This window comes from Crocuta crocuta, unplaced genomic scaffold (assembly GCF_008692635.1).
Source record: "Crocuta crocuta isolate KB4526 unplaced genomic scaffold, BGI_CrCroc_1.0 scaffold102, whole genome shotgun sequence".
NCBI classification, from domain to species: domain Eukaryota; kingdom Metazoa; phylum Chordata; class Mammalia; order Carnivora; family Hyaenidae; genus Crocuta; species Crocuta crocuta.
The window spans coordinates 5,007,176-5,023,297 of NW_027530019.1; the positions used below are offsets into that span (position 1 = coordinate 5,007,176).

At 40.0% G+C, this 16,122-nt stretch overlaps 1 protein-coding gene across 1 annotated transcript in view; it reads right to left on the minus strand.

Moving 5' to 3' along the window:
* Nucleotides 1-16,122, minus strand: part of GALK2 (galactokinase 2) — a 115,838-nt gene that overhangs the window by 38,873 nt on the left and 60,843 nt on the right. Inside the window, exons 6-7 of the mRNA XM_077764449.1 lie at nucleotides 5,834-5,932; nucleotides 4,217-4,369 (exon numbers count right to left, since the gene is read on the minus strand). Coding sequence (XP_077620575.1) covers nucleotides 4,217-4,369; nucleotides 5,834-5,932 — 252 coding nt within the window. The remainder of the gene's footprint in view (nucleotides 1-4,216; nucleotides 4,370-5,833; nucleotides 5,933-16,122) is intronic.

Here is a 16,122-nt window from a genome sequence, read left to right on the forward strand (position 1 = left end):
ACAGGCTCTGTAAAGAATCACGTTGTAAAATTTCCCTGAAGTGCCAAAGGACCACGTGAAACTCTCTCCTTCATTGCTTCACATGTAGCCACAAGGAGCTCAGGGTATGCAAAAGCAATAGAATAATTTCTCTTCCCTTTCTTTTTTTTTTAATGTTTTTTATTTATTTCTGAGAGAGAGAGAGACAGCGTGAGCAGGGGAGAGTCAGAGAGAGGGAGACACAGAATCTGAAACAGGCTCCAGGCTCTGAGCTAGCTGTCAGCACAGAGCCCGACGTGGGGCTCGAACCCACGAACCGTGAGATCATGACCTGAGCCGAAGTTGGCCACTTAACTGATTGAGCCACCCAGGTGCCCCTCTCTTCCCTTTCTGACTTCCCATAATACTTATTATCAGCATCACACATTTTATCCCCCAATATAATTAAGGGATACTTTCTTTTATAGACATAAAACATTTCTGGAAAAGTTTAAGCCACTGAATGTGTGTAAAGTATGAAAATTTTTGCGTTCATGAAAGATTTCTGGCCACTTTGTTAATTTAAGAACATAAAAATGTGCTTCACTTAAAAGTATCCCTTACGCAAGTAGTAATTATAGATCTCTACTGAGTTTGCTTTGAAATGTTTTTAATTTTAGTTCAAATGGCTCTACCAGACTCTGACTTTCAATGAATCTGCATCAATTACTTTTTGGCAGCTACTAGAAAGAGGAGGAGGGAGAAAGAGAAAGGGACAGAAAGGAGACGTGAGGATAGAAGAAACTATCAGTGTGAAAGCCAAACCATCTTTGTTGGTTCAGTGTACTCCCTGTGTTAAGTAGATACAAAAGGTACTCATTTTCCAAAAGGAGCTTGGAGGGCTGGGAGCAGTGGGAAAACAAGTGCCATTCATTACAGTTTTGCTGCGCAGACCTCTGATCAGTGTCATTTTCAAAGCTATCCTGATTAGTCATTTCTGCCCTGACACTTTTACCATGTGAAAACAGAAAATTTGCAACTTTCTCTACCTTTTTACATGGGAAGTTTCTTTCTCAATCTAATGAGACCATTTCCAAACAAAACTTATATTTATTCACATGTGAATGAAAGAATGGAACCATATTAGAAGGAAAATGTGCTTAGGATTCCTAGGCAAAAGTGTATTCTTAACATCAAGGTTATATTAGCAGTTTTATCTTTACTTCCCTTTTGTACAGAACCTTGGAATCTAGTGATTCACAGCAACATGATATAGGAAACATTTACCATCTTGATAAAGTCTTGCACTTTCCTTTCTTCCATATTTTAAAACAAAGACAAATTCAGAATATATACCAATTGGGAGGAGTGTACGGCAAAAAGCAAAATTCAGAGGCCGGTTTCAATGACCAGAGTACCTCTAAGACTCATGTGGAGCTATCAGTTCAGAAGATACTCGCAAGAACAAGAGGTTCTGCAGTGGAGTAAGGCTTTCAGCCATTATCAGTTCCAACAGAGATGGCTATTTTCCACCAGTTAACTCTCAGACCTTCCCCCATCCTGACAACTTTCATTAGAGATTCAGCCCCACAACTGCGTTCCTCTCTCCCCTTGCACCTCGGGAAGGGAGGAGTCACAACAGGAACCCATTTTACATCTCATGCTCATTGTAGTTGCAGATCTCCTAGAGGACCCCACGTTCCGTGATAAAACTTTGAAAACAACTTTGTGTATGCTTGAAGTCTCCTTAGAAAGACAACACTTACTCATCAATCTCAAAATCATCAAGAATAAGCCCTCAAATAAATAAGGCACTAATTTTTTCCATCTCCTGAAAGAGGAAGTTTGTCCTAAAGGAAAAAAGGAGTTCACGGTCACTAACACCCTGATATTGAAAAGTTTACTGCACTACTTCTCATATACGCATGGATCACATACTGTGAAGAGTTTAATATTGAAACATTGCTTTTACATAAATTTTAGAAATTATCTGAAGGAGTAAATTCCAAATTTAAAACATTTAAACCATGATTTTAAAAAAAAATGTTAATACCCAACAGAAAGAGAAATCAAGAAACTGATTCCATTCGCAACTGCACAAAAAAAACATAAAATACCTAGGAATAAACCTAACCGAAGATATAGGAGACCTGTTTGATGAAAACTATAGAAAACTTATGAAGGAAATTGAAGGAGACACAAAGAAATGGAAAAACATTCCATGCTCATGGGTCGGAAGAATACTGTTAAAATGTCATTACTACTCAAAGCAATCTACACATCCAATGCAATCCAAATCAAAATTGCACCAGCATTCTTCTCAAAACTAGAACAAACTATCCTAAAATTTGTATGGAACCTCAAAAGACCCTGAATAGCCAAAGTAATACTAAAGAAGAAAACCAAANGTGGATTAGGAGGAGCTTAGTGGAGGACCATGGGGGAAGAGAAGGGAAAAATCATTGGGGAGAGGGAGGGAGGCAAACCATGAGAGACTGTTGAATACTGAGAACAAACTGAGAGCTGATGGGAGGGGGAGGGGGGTGATGGGCATGGAGGAGGGCACTTGTTGGGACGAACACTGGGTGGAATCCCAACTTGACAATTTATGAAAGAAAAAAAATGTTAATACCAAAATTTTCCAGAAAAAAAACCACCTTTTCTTTTTCTGGCTCATCCTATCTCTACTCTCCCTAACTTCATAACTTCAGAGGGTGGGAAGAGGGTGAAGTCGCAAATCAATCACAAGGGATAACTATACCTTACATTTTTCCATAGTAGCCCATCCAATATGTACTTGTATAATGTTGTGAAATGGAGCAAAATAAATATGACAGGGCAGGTAACACAGGCAGTAGTTATATATCCAGCAAATGTTTATCCTGTGCCTATTTTGGCCTAAGCACAATGCCAGGCATTAGAGCGATATAAGAGTTAGCAAGATGACGCAGTCCTGGCTCTCAGATAAAATTGAATCAAAAGGAGGAGACAGACATTAAACAGTGATAAATTCCATAACTGAGAAGTATATGTGCAGTGAAGTATGAAGGGTGACTTACCCTTAGTCTAGGAGTAAGAAAGTCAAGAAAGGCTTCCTTGGGGGACATTTAGGCTGAGACCTCAAAGAAGGTGACGGGAAGAGCATTCTAGGCATGTGCAAAGTCCCTGGGGTGGGACGGGTCATTATGGCCGGAGTGTAATGGGAGTGGGGGATGCTAAGACAGGAAAAGGCTGAGGTGTACGGGCATCAGATCTTGCAAGGCTCTCCAGGCAGTGATGAGAACTTTTTACTTTATTCCAATAAAATAAAAAAGTTTGAAAGGTGTTAAGCAGGGAAATTATCTGATTAGACTTAAATTTCTAAGCCCTCCTTCTAACTAGGAGAAAGTACAGTGCACCTCCTAAGCCAGAACCCACTCCCCAGATCCCAGCTTTAGTTCTCTCCACCTTTCTGGTCATACCATGTACCTTTCTGGATCCTCCATAACATCTCATTTCTGTGTCACTTTTGGAGCACCTGCTTACATACCACCTGATCACATACCATTTCCTTTTTTCACATCCCTCTAATTTTAACTCTCTGCTCTACTCTCTCTATTCTTATTCCTTATATCCTTCTGTATATCTTCACGCCCCTAGGCATACAACAGGTATTCAATGAGTACTTCCTAAGCAGGTTTGAGGCTTGACTGGCAAGGTTCTTCTAAACCATGGAACACAGAATTCCCAAAACTCCCTTCTGGCTTGTGTTTCCTTTGCAGACACGTAAAAATCTTTTGGGCATGGGGGCGTTACATCGAGCTCATTTTTTAGAGTGACCAGTGATGGCCTGCTACTACAAAAATGATGCATCTGAGAGCAGCAGGTGTTGAGGCTACCATTACATTTGTTGAGGAAACAAGATCAGTTATGGTCACTTTCCATCAATTACCTCCAACTACCTTTTTCCACCCATAACCCATAGCCTATACTTCACAGATGTAAACTCTCCTCTTCTCCCCTGTTCTATCTTAGAAGACTCAACTGTGAAGTTCATGTAGCTTCCAAAAGCCAAGAGGTTGCAGGATATACCCATAGGTTTACTTATCTCCTGAGTGTGGAATCAGGTTACTCTCTTCCCAAAGATTATCATTTAGAATATTGTTACAGTCAGAATGCTGCCCTAAGCTTCAGGGAAAGAGACAAGGTAGCAGGGAAAAAGGAGAAAAAGCATAAGAGAAAGCTTACTCCAGGTTTAACTAGTTTGCCAAGTTCATACCTTTGCAGCCAGCCGACACTCCATCACCCTGATATTGAAATGAGAAGTCGCTGCCTTATTCATTTCCACACAACTGTTGGCAATCACAAACACTGCTCCACTTGGGAGTTTCACATCAGTTGCCCTCAGGGGACTAAATTCTATCAACTTGGCCTATTGGAAGAAAAATGACAGGTGAGATATAATGTATTAGAATTCAGAAAATGTTTAATTTATTTATGTATTTATTTACCACAGCAAACATTTTTTCCTAAAAATGCACTCATTCAATTCAAATATTTATTGGCTTCCAGGCACTGTACTAGGCACTGGAGCTACAACAGTGAACAAGACATACACTGTCCCTGCCCTCATAGAGCTCACAATCTAGCGGGAAAGACAAGCAGACAAATACATTTCCGGGTTGTGTTGTAATGGTAGCAAAGCGCAGGGTGCTTTATAGGCACATAGTTCAAGCCTCTGATCACCTAGTGTAGGCCCCTTTGAAAAAAGGGAAATCTAAACTGGCTTTTGAGAAATGAGCAAGACTAGGGCAGTCAGAGGATTCCTTGACGACCCAAATAAGATATCAGAAAGAGGGAAGAGCATACACAAATTCAGAGGCAAAAAGCATGAGGTGTTAATAGAGCTTTAAGTATTGAAATTTGGCTGGAGCTCAAAGTTGGAGGGTTGAGGATAGATGAGAGGGTAGACTGGAGAGGTAAAGCAAGGGCCAGATCATGAAGTGCTTTGTAAGCTGAAAGATACTGGACTTTGTTCAGACTCTATAGCTAATTTACATTAACATCAGGACTCTTGCCATCATGTTTGGTTGTCAGCTCTCATCCAAAACACCCAGAATATTTTCTTAACATTAAACCACATTTCCTCATGCTTCAGGTCTTTGGTTTAGAGGAATCAGTAATAAACATTCTTAATAAGAAGAAATCCAGGTGTTCTTGGAAAATAGCCAAGCCTGTAGGAATCTGATGAAAAACTAAGAAAAGATTTTAAAGAAATGTCTGCTTCTACTTTGGAAATGGGCAGTTGATGGGCAACAACCAAAACCTCTACTCTGCCTAAGGGAGTTGATAGCCAAGGGGAAGTGGTATGCAGCTAAGGAATTCATCTTTGACTTACTGTCAACATTCTTTTCCCTGCCACTGAAGCCCCAAAAATGTTGACAGAGAAAAATGATACCAAAGAGTAAACTATAAAAAGAGGGGTTGTGAATATATGTGGTAAGAGAAGTTAACATTTGGGTTTAAAACCAACAAGAGATTATGAAAATGCCATGAGATGAAGTGATTTGGGACAAGAGCGGGAGAGGAGGTCTCAATAACCAGGGAGTTGAGAAATCTCATCTTAACAATGAAGAGAAATAGAAGGGAAAAACTAGATACAAGAGAAAAACAGACTTGGAGAATGATTCTGGAAGCCTAAGAAAGAGGTGATCAACATGAAACACAATAGGGGAACTGATAGAGGCCTTGAATTACAGAGCAATTGAGAAATACCATTTACAATAGAACCTGATAGAATTGGTAGCCTGGAACCAAGGAAGTGGAAGATCTCAGGGCCTCCTTCCCATTTGAACTTTCCCTAGTTGATATTTCCAAACAGCTCCATGTCACCTACAGTTCCTTCTTCTGCCAGAAATGATATGGACTGGTCCATCCCTCCACCTTCAGTGCCAATATAACGCTCGCTCTTGGCACAGATTTCCGCAAGTTCTACCTGGAAAAGTAAAATCGATTTGCATTGTCAGAATAGTCATAATCTATTTCTCATTCATTGCTTACTCCAGGCATGACAGATAGGTTTGAGTTCAGTGCCAACTCTGATCAATTGATAAACGCTGCCTGAAGCATTGTGTTAACAAGGACTCTAAGACTTCCATTGAGCTCAACAGGAAAACATCCTAAGATCAATGAACATGTGCAGGGAATGGAATGAGAAATTGACTGTGCATGCCATGTATCTGCTATCCATAAAAGATTCCACAGAGCTGCCTGAGTGGCTCAGTCAGTTGAGCGTCTGACTCTTGATTTCAGCTCATGTCATGATCTTATAGTTTGTGAATTTGAGCCCTGCATTGAACTGTTCTCAGCAAAGAGCCTGCTTGGGGTGCGCTCTCTCTCTCTCGCACTCTCTCTCTCTCGCACTCTCTCACACACAATCTCTCTCCCTCTCCTCCTCTCCCCCCCAATCCCGTCTCTGCCCCTCCCCCAGTGTGCATGCATGTACTCTGTCTCTCAAAATAAAGAAATAAACCTTAAAAACACCCAGTATCTCTTATTTAAAAAAAAAAAAAAAAAAGACTACACAGGACAAGCAGTTCCATCTATCTTTCTGTTTGCTCCATCTCTCCCTAGCCGAGTATCACCAAAAATTTCAGCTGGATACTCATTCATTTCTCCCTTCCTTTGTCTTCCTTTGTCTCCCCCACAGTGGACTATTCTGCTCTCCACACAGCCCAAGTGGTGTCATCCAACTTTATCTTCCAGTCCAAAAGAAATGCTGTCTCTGTGGCACTTCCATTAAATGTAAGAATCAGAACTAGCATCATCTAACCAGGCACATCTTCCTCCATCCATGATGAAGAGGCCCAGTACACAGTTATAATCCAAATTTAATATGTCAAATTATGTGTTTAAGAATGTTCAACAGCTTCCTATTGAAATAATGAAATAATTTCCTTAATGAAATAAGCTCAGTCTCCTCAATCTGGCATTTCAAAGCCTTCTAAAATGTGCAACCAATTTGCATATGAAATCATATGGTCTACCACTCTTTTCCAATTAGATTTGTCTCCTTGACCACCTCACACATCTGTGCAAACTGGTATTACTTCCTATCTTCTCTCATATGAATCCTATTTTCAGGTAATACCTAGCTTGCTGATTACCTACTATGGCCAAGTCACTGGGCTGACCACTCAAATCTTCCTCCATCATAAAGTCTTCCTCAAATACTGTTCCCACCAGGGCATCCCCATTCTCTGAGCTCCCTGCTGTTACCCTCAGCCAGTGTGAAAAGTCACCTCCCAGCATCTGTAACAGCCATATTTACCTGCTAAGTACCTGGCATTATCTCTTTTGCTTTTTTTTTCTCCTTTAAGCCTCCACACAGTCCTCTGCTTATCCTCCTTACACAAATGAGGAAAATGGGATGTGGAGACATAACAGAAAATGAAACAGCCATTTGAACCTCATTAGCCAGACTCCATAGCCTGTGTTCTTTTCACTCAGGACTTCACTACCCTTCTCCTGGCCCCACCCCCATGGAGATAATTTAACCGATTTTTCACTACCTCAAAGTGATGTGAAATGACAAATGAGATCACCAAAATTTAAGTGTTCTTGATCTTAAGAGGAAAGAAACTAAAGGATGGAGAAATATAGGCTTATTGATTGTTTTTTAAAATATTTGCTGTGTGGCAACAAGAGGCTACTTTGACTTTAAATAGGAATGTTAAGTTTTCCAGACTATCTGGGCAGACTTCAGAGGGACCCCAGACATCCCAGCAGCTCTGTGTCCAGGAGGGCCCCCTACAGGGATGTGGACATCCCTACACCTTGCTGAATTCTGACACATGGATCCCATGACTGGACAGACGATGCCCAAGTGTTCTAACGGTGAGGAAACAAAAGAAAATGAAGATAGGGAAGCTGAAAGGTGAAAGAAAAGATGATTCACTTTACAGACCCCTCAGAACCCATGAGGAAATCAGTAGTAAATATAGAGGAAAGAAACCAGTACCAGACGCTTCCCAATCTTGTTTAAAGCCCCAACGCTCCTGCCAAGTAGGTATTGTGACCTTAGATTTTGCAATTTTTTCAAGTTTCCACTTTCCCATGTGTTATTAATAATAATAGTAATAGTTTAAGTTAAATCTTCAACTCTTTAAGATTTAATGAGCACTTGCTATCTGCCAGACATGGTTCTAATTACTTTATACGAATTAATTATTTACTTATAATGACCCTATAAGATAGAAAATATATACCCATTTTACAGTTGAGGAAACTGTGTACATTTATTAGCTGAGACTAGGCTAGTAACTACGAAAGGTGAAATTCAAACTCAGGTTGTCTAACTCCAAAGCCTGTACTCTTAATCACCATGCTATATATCCCCATGCATAATATGGAGAAATATACCCACTTCTCAAGCCATGGGATTATTGTGATGGTCCAATAAATTAAATTAAAATGCCTCATAAGCTGTAACAAACTATACAACTGTTAATTTTATTATTTGTACAGGACACATAAGGAATCCTTTGATTTACTCAAGTAGCTAAGTCCGAAGCCAGAAGTAAAGACAGGTATAATTATTATGGAATACGGAGCCATTTTTTAAAATGTTTAGGAAAAGATGGAGTGCCTGGGTGGCTCAGTCCATCAAGCTTCCAACCAGCTCAGGTCATGATCTCACAGTTTGTGAGTTGGAGCCCCGCATCAGGCTCTCTGCTATCAGCACAGAGCCTGCTTTGGATCCTCTACCTGCCTCTTTCTCTGCCCTTCCTCTACTAATTCTCTCTCTCTCTCTCTCTCTCTCTCTCTCAAATAAATAAATAAGCTTAAGAGAAAACAACATGCGTTGGGAAAGAGAAAACGTAAACAGTTCTGGATATCCCTAGAACTAGTTTAGCAATAAGGAGTAATGCAGCCTGAGGCAAACAGGAGAGAGTGTACTCCATTTGAAGCAGTTCAGTCTAATGGTGGGGGAGGCAGAGGGGCCCTGCCGAACAAACATTCTTGTAGTGGAAGCTCCCACTGCAGGCCTACAGGCAACTTTCCCAGTGGCCCTAGCCCTTCACCTCCATACCAAAAGCAAAAAGGTCAAATCCAAAATGGTTATGACATGTAAAGAAACTAGAAACAAAAGTATTTTTAAATCTCAAATCCTGATTAAGGAAGAAAAAAACTGCATGCTTCTGTAGGTCCATAGGCTTAGCCGGAGATAGCTTGACCCAAACTCAGAAGCCCATTAACGAAGGGACCTTAACAGCAGAGGATGTAAATGGAAGCAGAGAATGCCAGTCACTCTGGGCGATATGAGGGGTACATGTGAGCCCGCCATGCCTTTTCTGTCCTTGGGGACCTTAGAAGTAGAACTATAATAAAAGTCCTCCAAGAGTTACAATCCTTGCAAAGAACTAAATCAACAATCTATTCAGATTTGAAATACATAAAATATCAATAGGTTTCATGAGAATAAGAAGGATCGGTCAAAAACACATTAACAAAAGTGTATGAAAGAAACGCATCAGAATTTCAAAGAACAATCATGGAATTTTGAGAACCCAGTTCTATTTAGCAAAGTTATAAAGTCATCTTTTTCCTGGATGTCTAAGGGATTCTGCGGTTCCCCACTTCTCCTATCTCCCCACACGACAAACACACAGACACACACACACACACACACACACACACACACACAAGCCCTGAGAACCCTTAGACAAGAATAGTAAAGCGGCAAGTGAAAAGGGACTTATTCCTCTCCCCAACAATGTATTTTCTTCTGCTCTTACACCTGAGTACTTCAGGGACCCCCAGGTACCTCCAAACTAGTCACTTGTGTCATTTAGCTCTAACCCTTCCTGCAAATTACTAATGTCTGAGAATCTTTAGGGATGACAATTTGACTACATGAGGAACTTTTCAAAAGTTTGCAGCCAATAAACTCATTTCTCTTTTGACTCCTGCTCTATGAACAGTTAAAAGAAACCTGGCAGTACTCATAGACCTTCCTTTTAAAGCTACTGAAGATAGTTAAGTAAGCTAATTTAGTGCTTTGTGTGTTCTTCTCTTGAAGCAGAGCCTGGGAAAGAATCAAAAGTCACGTGGATTCCCAAATTAAACAGTTTGCCCATCTGCGGGCCAGTGGGCACTGGTGAGAGGAGAAATAACAGGGTTAGATTTCACTGAGAAGGACTAAAATTTCACGAATGTGTTGCCTAGCTAAATCTGGGTACTTATAAAAACAACAATAATACAAAAAGACTCAAGATATTAATACGGTAAACTCTGCCTTCGTTTAGCAGTTTTACTAATGAGATTGTTAAAAGTAGAATTATTACATAGACAGGAAGTGTTGATCTCTTTGAGTCAGTTGGTCATGACAATGAGAAGCCTTCTATTCAGAACACAAGACTGTATCATCCAGTATCATCCAGCTATTGTTGGCCACGCCCAGTGCAAGTCAAGAGAAAGGAAGGTGGGACACCCGGGTAACTCAGTCAGTTAAGCATCAGACTCTTGGTTTTGGATGAGGTCATGATCTCACTCTTTCCTTGTCTCTCTGCCCCTCCTCTGCACGCTCGCTCTCTCTCTCTCTCTTTCTCTCTAAAGATGAATAAACTTAGAGAAAGGAAGAAAATGAACAGCCTCATTCATTCACTCAACAATCCCTTAAACAGTATCCCACAGATAAGTGGGAAGGCCAGTGTCCTCCCTCTAGGAGCTCACAATATTGATATTGCCTTCAGGTAAACAAGTGCTTCAAAAGAAAGTATAAAATTAGTTTGCTTCTGTTTGCCCCTGTAGGTCTTCTGTCCACACACCTCCATCCTGCTATCTGCCCCAAGAGGCTGCCCAGAATAAACTATTGCAAGAGACTCTTATGCACTCTTCTTCCCATGGGTTCTTCTAACAGACAGCTCTGGCAGGAAATGGGAAATTGAAAGTGTGGGGGAAGAACAGTGAGATTGGGTCCCTCCCTGCCATGGGACCCTTCCAGTCACTTTCAGGCTCAGGGGTAGTAACAACTCACTACAACTAGTGGGAAACTACAGAGTAGGTTTCCCCTATACCTATACCTTTGTAAATTGTCCATAATTATTGACTGTGCTGTTTTCCATTCTGACCCTGACTGATTTATCTAGATAAGGTGGAAATACTAATGGCCCCACTGACTTTTCTTTACATCAGATATGTTCCGTATTTTCCCCCCTGCAATACTTCTCCATCTTAACTTTCAAAATGCCTGGCTTCTTACCTGGGACTATTTTCTTTTTAATGTTTCTTTTTAATGTTTCTTTTTAATGTTTGTTTATTTTTGAGACAGAGACAGAGCATGAGTAGAGGAGGGGTAGAAAGAGAGGGAGACACAGAATCTGAAGCAGGATCCAGCTCTGAGCTATCAGCACAGAGCCCAGTGCGAGGCTCCAACCTATGAACCGCGAGATCATGACCTGAGCCAAAGTCGGACGCTTAACTGACTGACCCACCCAGGAGCCCCTACCTGGGACTGTTTTCAAAGTGTTCCCCAAACCAGCAAACCTATTAGGCAGAGTCCAGCCAGGTGGGAGAAACTTCATGAAATAGCACCAAGGTAAGCCTGAAAGACTGATGTAGATTTGCTTTGTTTTGTAACATGGCTGATGACCAAGCTCTAACTTGGACACTTTGGAATGTTCTTAAATTTAAAAAAAAAGGAAAAGAAAAGGAAAAAAGTCTTGTTTTAATTTAAAAAAAAGGAGGCTATTATTATTTCTTATTCACATCTCTAACTCAAAGGATTGTAACTCAAAGAGATTAGTCACTTTGGCTTTTTTTTTTTTTTTATTGCAAGAAAAGTTGCCTGAGGACAATGAGGGCCAATTCTCAAAATGCGCACAGCAGATACATCTGATCCTGATAGTTCAGACTAAAGAAGTTCCAGTAAGTAATGCAGGGAAGAAAAAGAAGGAGTACAAATATTGAAAAAGCTCTGATACTACAAAGAAACGACAGTGAGAAGGGTTCTCAAAAGTAAATTGGAAAACCCACTAAAATCTAGAAGCAATCAAAGAATATGCACCAAGCAGTCACAAGTGTGTATCACAAAAAAGAAAAAGAAAAAAGCAAAGTAGACTCCTCCATCTGTGTACATAGGAGAGAACATAATCTAGGGAACCTGGAGAAGGCTAGTAGTTGGAACACATAGCTCTAAAAATATCTGAGGTGCTTAGTGAGGGCAAAGGCAGTCTGTCTTCAGGTTAACTCCCTCCCTGCCATCTGCATCACGGAGGGACTCAGATTCAGAAAGGAGGCCGTCAACAGACAAGAACCCAGTATTTTACGTAAAACAGTTTGGGATTCCAGGTCCGTGGGAATCCTGATATCCTGATAAAATGCCTATGCTAGGTTTCTTCTGGACCTCTACCATTGCTGCCTGTGCTGAACAAGGGAGAAGACTCTGAGCTGCACAATGACATACAACCTTTGCTATTTCTCCAAGTGATGATCCTAGATAAGTGTATGTGTGTGTTAAGACTATTAAAATACTAACATGAATCTAAAAGGTAATAGTGAGATGCAAAGTGAGGAATTAGAGAACTGTGCTACTGTAAGGGCCTCAGACACAAGATTGGTGTCACCCGGGGACTGATTGGATGCACAGACTCAGGCCCTCCCTCAGACCTGCTGAATCAGAATCTGTAGCTTAACAAGAGTCTCCTCCATCCCACATTAAATTTGAAAGCACTCCTCTAAATTACTTTTTACACTGAGGCTTTCTTAAAGAATTAGCAGACAGAGAAGAATCAGAAGAAGAAAGGGAAGGAAACCAACAAATCAAATGTCTTTTAAGGCCAGACACTATATAGGGTATTTTACATGTGTCATGTTATTTAGTCCCCAAAACTACCCTGAAATGTCAGAATTATAATATTTTATAGAGAAAGAAATTGAGACTCAAAAAAGGTCAACAAGCTAACATAGGATTTGGAGCTGGATAGCTCTAGTTCAAAGTCCATGCGGCTACCTTGTTCCCCTGACTCAGGCAGCGGAGGCTCTGCCTGGATGCTGAACCCTGGTAAGCAGATGGAGCAAAATTTATGCATACCCAAACTGAACATTCCTTCTGTTAGAATGAACAACGAAGCTGGCCATGAGCCTTAGGATGCAGACATTTCTGAGTCATCATAATTTCACTCTATTTTATCCTCAAGAAAAAAAAATCCATTTTGCTGGATGGTCTGGGTCTTGGGGGAGGGCAGTGCTTTTCCATTATCCATCTCCAAATATAATTCAAGCACTTCCTTCCTAAACAGCCTCAACCTACAGTGATCTCAATATAAGGCTGACATTTTGGTATGATTTCTGCAGCCTAATAATAATAGCAGCTAACACATTGAGACAGACACTGCTCCAAGCACTTTACCTGTACTGTCAAATTTCAAATCCATCAGGGAGGCTTTTGTTACTAAGTCTACTTTATAATGAAGAAACTGAAACATAGAGAAGTTAAGTAAATTGCCCAAGATTATTCAGCTAGTAAGTGGCAGAGTCAGGATTTGAACTCAGAGTTTTGGCTCCATGCTTTTGACCACAATTCTATTCTTTATCCCCATGGGGAGCAGAATTTCAGAGATGGACCAGAACCCAAAATTCAGGAGCCCTTAAAAGTCCTCCTGCATATTTTATCACTCACTAGCACAATTAATTCAATCCCTTTCATTGTTTAAATTCTAAAGAAAAGAAAAGAAAGCAGCAAACACATACCAAGTAACTATTACTGGACTAGCAGCAGTGTGGATGAGGGTGAGGAGAATTGCCAAAAAAAAAAAAAAAACCAAACCAAAAAAAAAAACAACTTGTGGCAAGACAGCAGAAGGCAGAAGCCTGGCCAGACTGATGGAATCAGACAAGAATATGACCCAAGTCACTGCTACTAAATACCAAAAGGGCCGCCGATGCCTGTGGTAAAGGCTGGTGTCGCTCACTTGGCTGACAGACCATTTATTTTGGCTCTGACCTTTGAAAGACGTTAAATAATGATGATAATAATGGATGGGCAGTAGGCCTGCAATCTCTGTGGTTTGGCAAGTGATTCCTGGAACCGCACGTCCCTTTTTATGGTCAAAGGGACGCTCCCATTCCCCAGGGGAAGGTTCTTCATAGAGTTTTGAGCTGCACAGTCCTGTCCCACCCTCAAGGTCCAAACTGCAGGAACTCTGACTGTAAACTAATCTGGACTCTCTGGAGGAAGGTAAAGAAGAGGCCGGGCCATTAAGTATGACTTACCCCCTAGCATAATAATAATGTTAAAATTAATACTTGTTAATTTTCTTAATATGACTCCAGTGGTACAGAAATGGACCCAAACCAAAGACAAAAAAAATAAGTGTTGTGGATCATAATCAAAATCAACAGAAATGGACCCAAACCAAAGACAAAAAAAATAAGTGTTGCGGATCATAATCAAAATCAACCAAATCCATAACTCAGTGCATTTGCCTTGGAGAAAGGGTCCTATGTATACAATATTCAATTCACAAAGACTATGACATGAAGTAGGAAGAATGTTTCATGTGAGGAAATGTTAGTGTTAAAAGAGTTTTTATAAGGGAAGTAAATTGATTTTACTGAGTTGTGCTCAAATGTTATGCCAAGAGCATCTACTGAGGGTCAGTATAAGAAACAGTCATGTAGTCATATGAGCAACACTGTTGCATTATTTTGAGGTCATTTTCATTATATTTTGTGTGCTATAAAGAATCCATGTAAAAAACACTTTTGGGAATTTAATACCCGCAGAGAAAACATAGCCTCTTTTGAAGAACTGAAATGATTTCTCTGTTCTGGTCACAAGACCTGTATAACTTCTATGTTTCCTTGTTTACTTTGGCTTCCAGAAATATCAGTAAATATTATTAAACAAAACACAATTATATTAAGTAATAGTTTTGACAATTACATTAAGTAATTAGCAGTCGTTAACAGGTATGTTTCCACTCTTCTTTCCTAGTTTTCTATTCCTAATTTACTACCCTTACTTAATAAAGATTCTTGGTCATATAATTCTTAAGATTGTTTTCAAAATAAAGTAAATAGGCACTTGGAACAAATAAAAGAAAAAATTGAGACCTAACAGGCATCAGGTGGAATAGTCATGTTAAGAGGGGCAATGAAAATAAAAGTAAGGGAAAGTAAAAATAGCAATGATGTCTAGTACCATATTCTTGATGGAATAGTTAAAAGAATAGTGGATATGTCACCTAAGAAAGAGTAAGAGAAACCAGGAGAGCTTCCTTCAAACTTTGAAAGACTTGAATAGCAAAAGGAGAAATAGACTTTAGAATACAGAGAACAAACTGATAGTTGCCAGAAGAAAAGGAATGGAGGGATGGGAAAATGGGTGAAGGGGGGTGGGAGATACAGGCTTCCAGTTATGAAATGAATAAGTCTTAGGAATGAAAGGTGCATGATAGGGAATATAGTTAATAGTGTTCTTAGAGTGTTGTACAATGACAGATGGTAGCTACACTTGTGAGCAAAGCATAACATAAAGAGTTGTTGATCACTATGTTGTACCCTGGAAACTAATGTGACATGATATGTCAACTATACATCAATAAAAAAGAAAAAGAAAAAAGAAGACACTTGTCTTCTGCCTGGCCCTTAAAAAAGAAGAAGAAGGGGCACCTGGGTGGCTCAGTTGGTTGAGCATTCAACTCTTGATTTGATCTCAGGTCATGATCTCAAGGTTCATGGGTTTGAGCCCCACAAACAACATCAAATGTAAATACTGTAAATATGTTCAACAAAAGATCAAGATAAAAACAGAAGTCTTGGAAACTCTGCTGTGACTCAAGGAACTCCTACTTACTTCACAAAGGAAGGGAAGGGAAGATCACCAGCCCAAGGACAGTCTAATCAAAAGGGCAGAAAAACTGACTGAAAAAAACTTGTCCATTGGAAAATAAATGTCTGATTGAAATCTCTTTCTCTAGGTTTTCACTCCTTATTGGGTCCCTACATGTAGTCATTTCTGACACTCCCCTAAATTATAAATGTTATAAACACTGTGTTCAACAAAAGACTAAGATGAAAAATAGAAACAATATTGGAAATGGTATTGCATAAGCATTTTGCTGAATCTAAGTATAGAAATGCCAAGCAATAGTTTAGCAAACTCGTGGCAGAAGGTTTCAG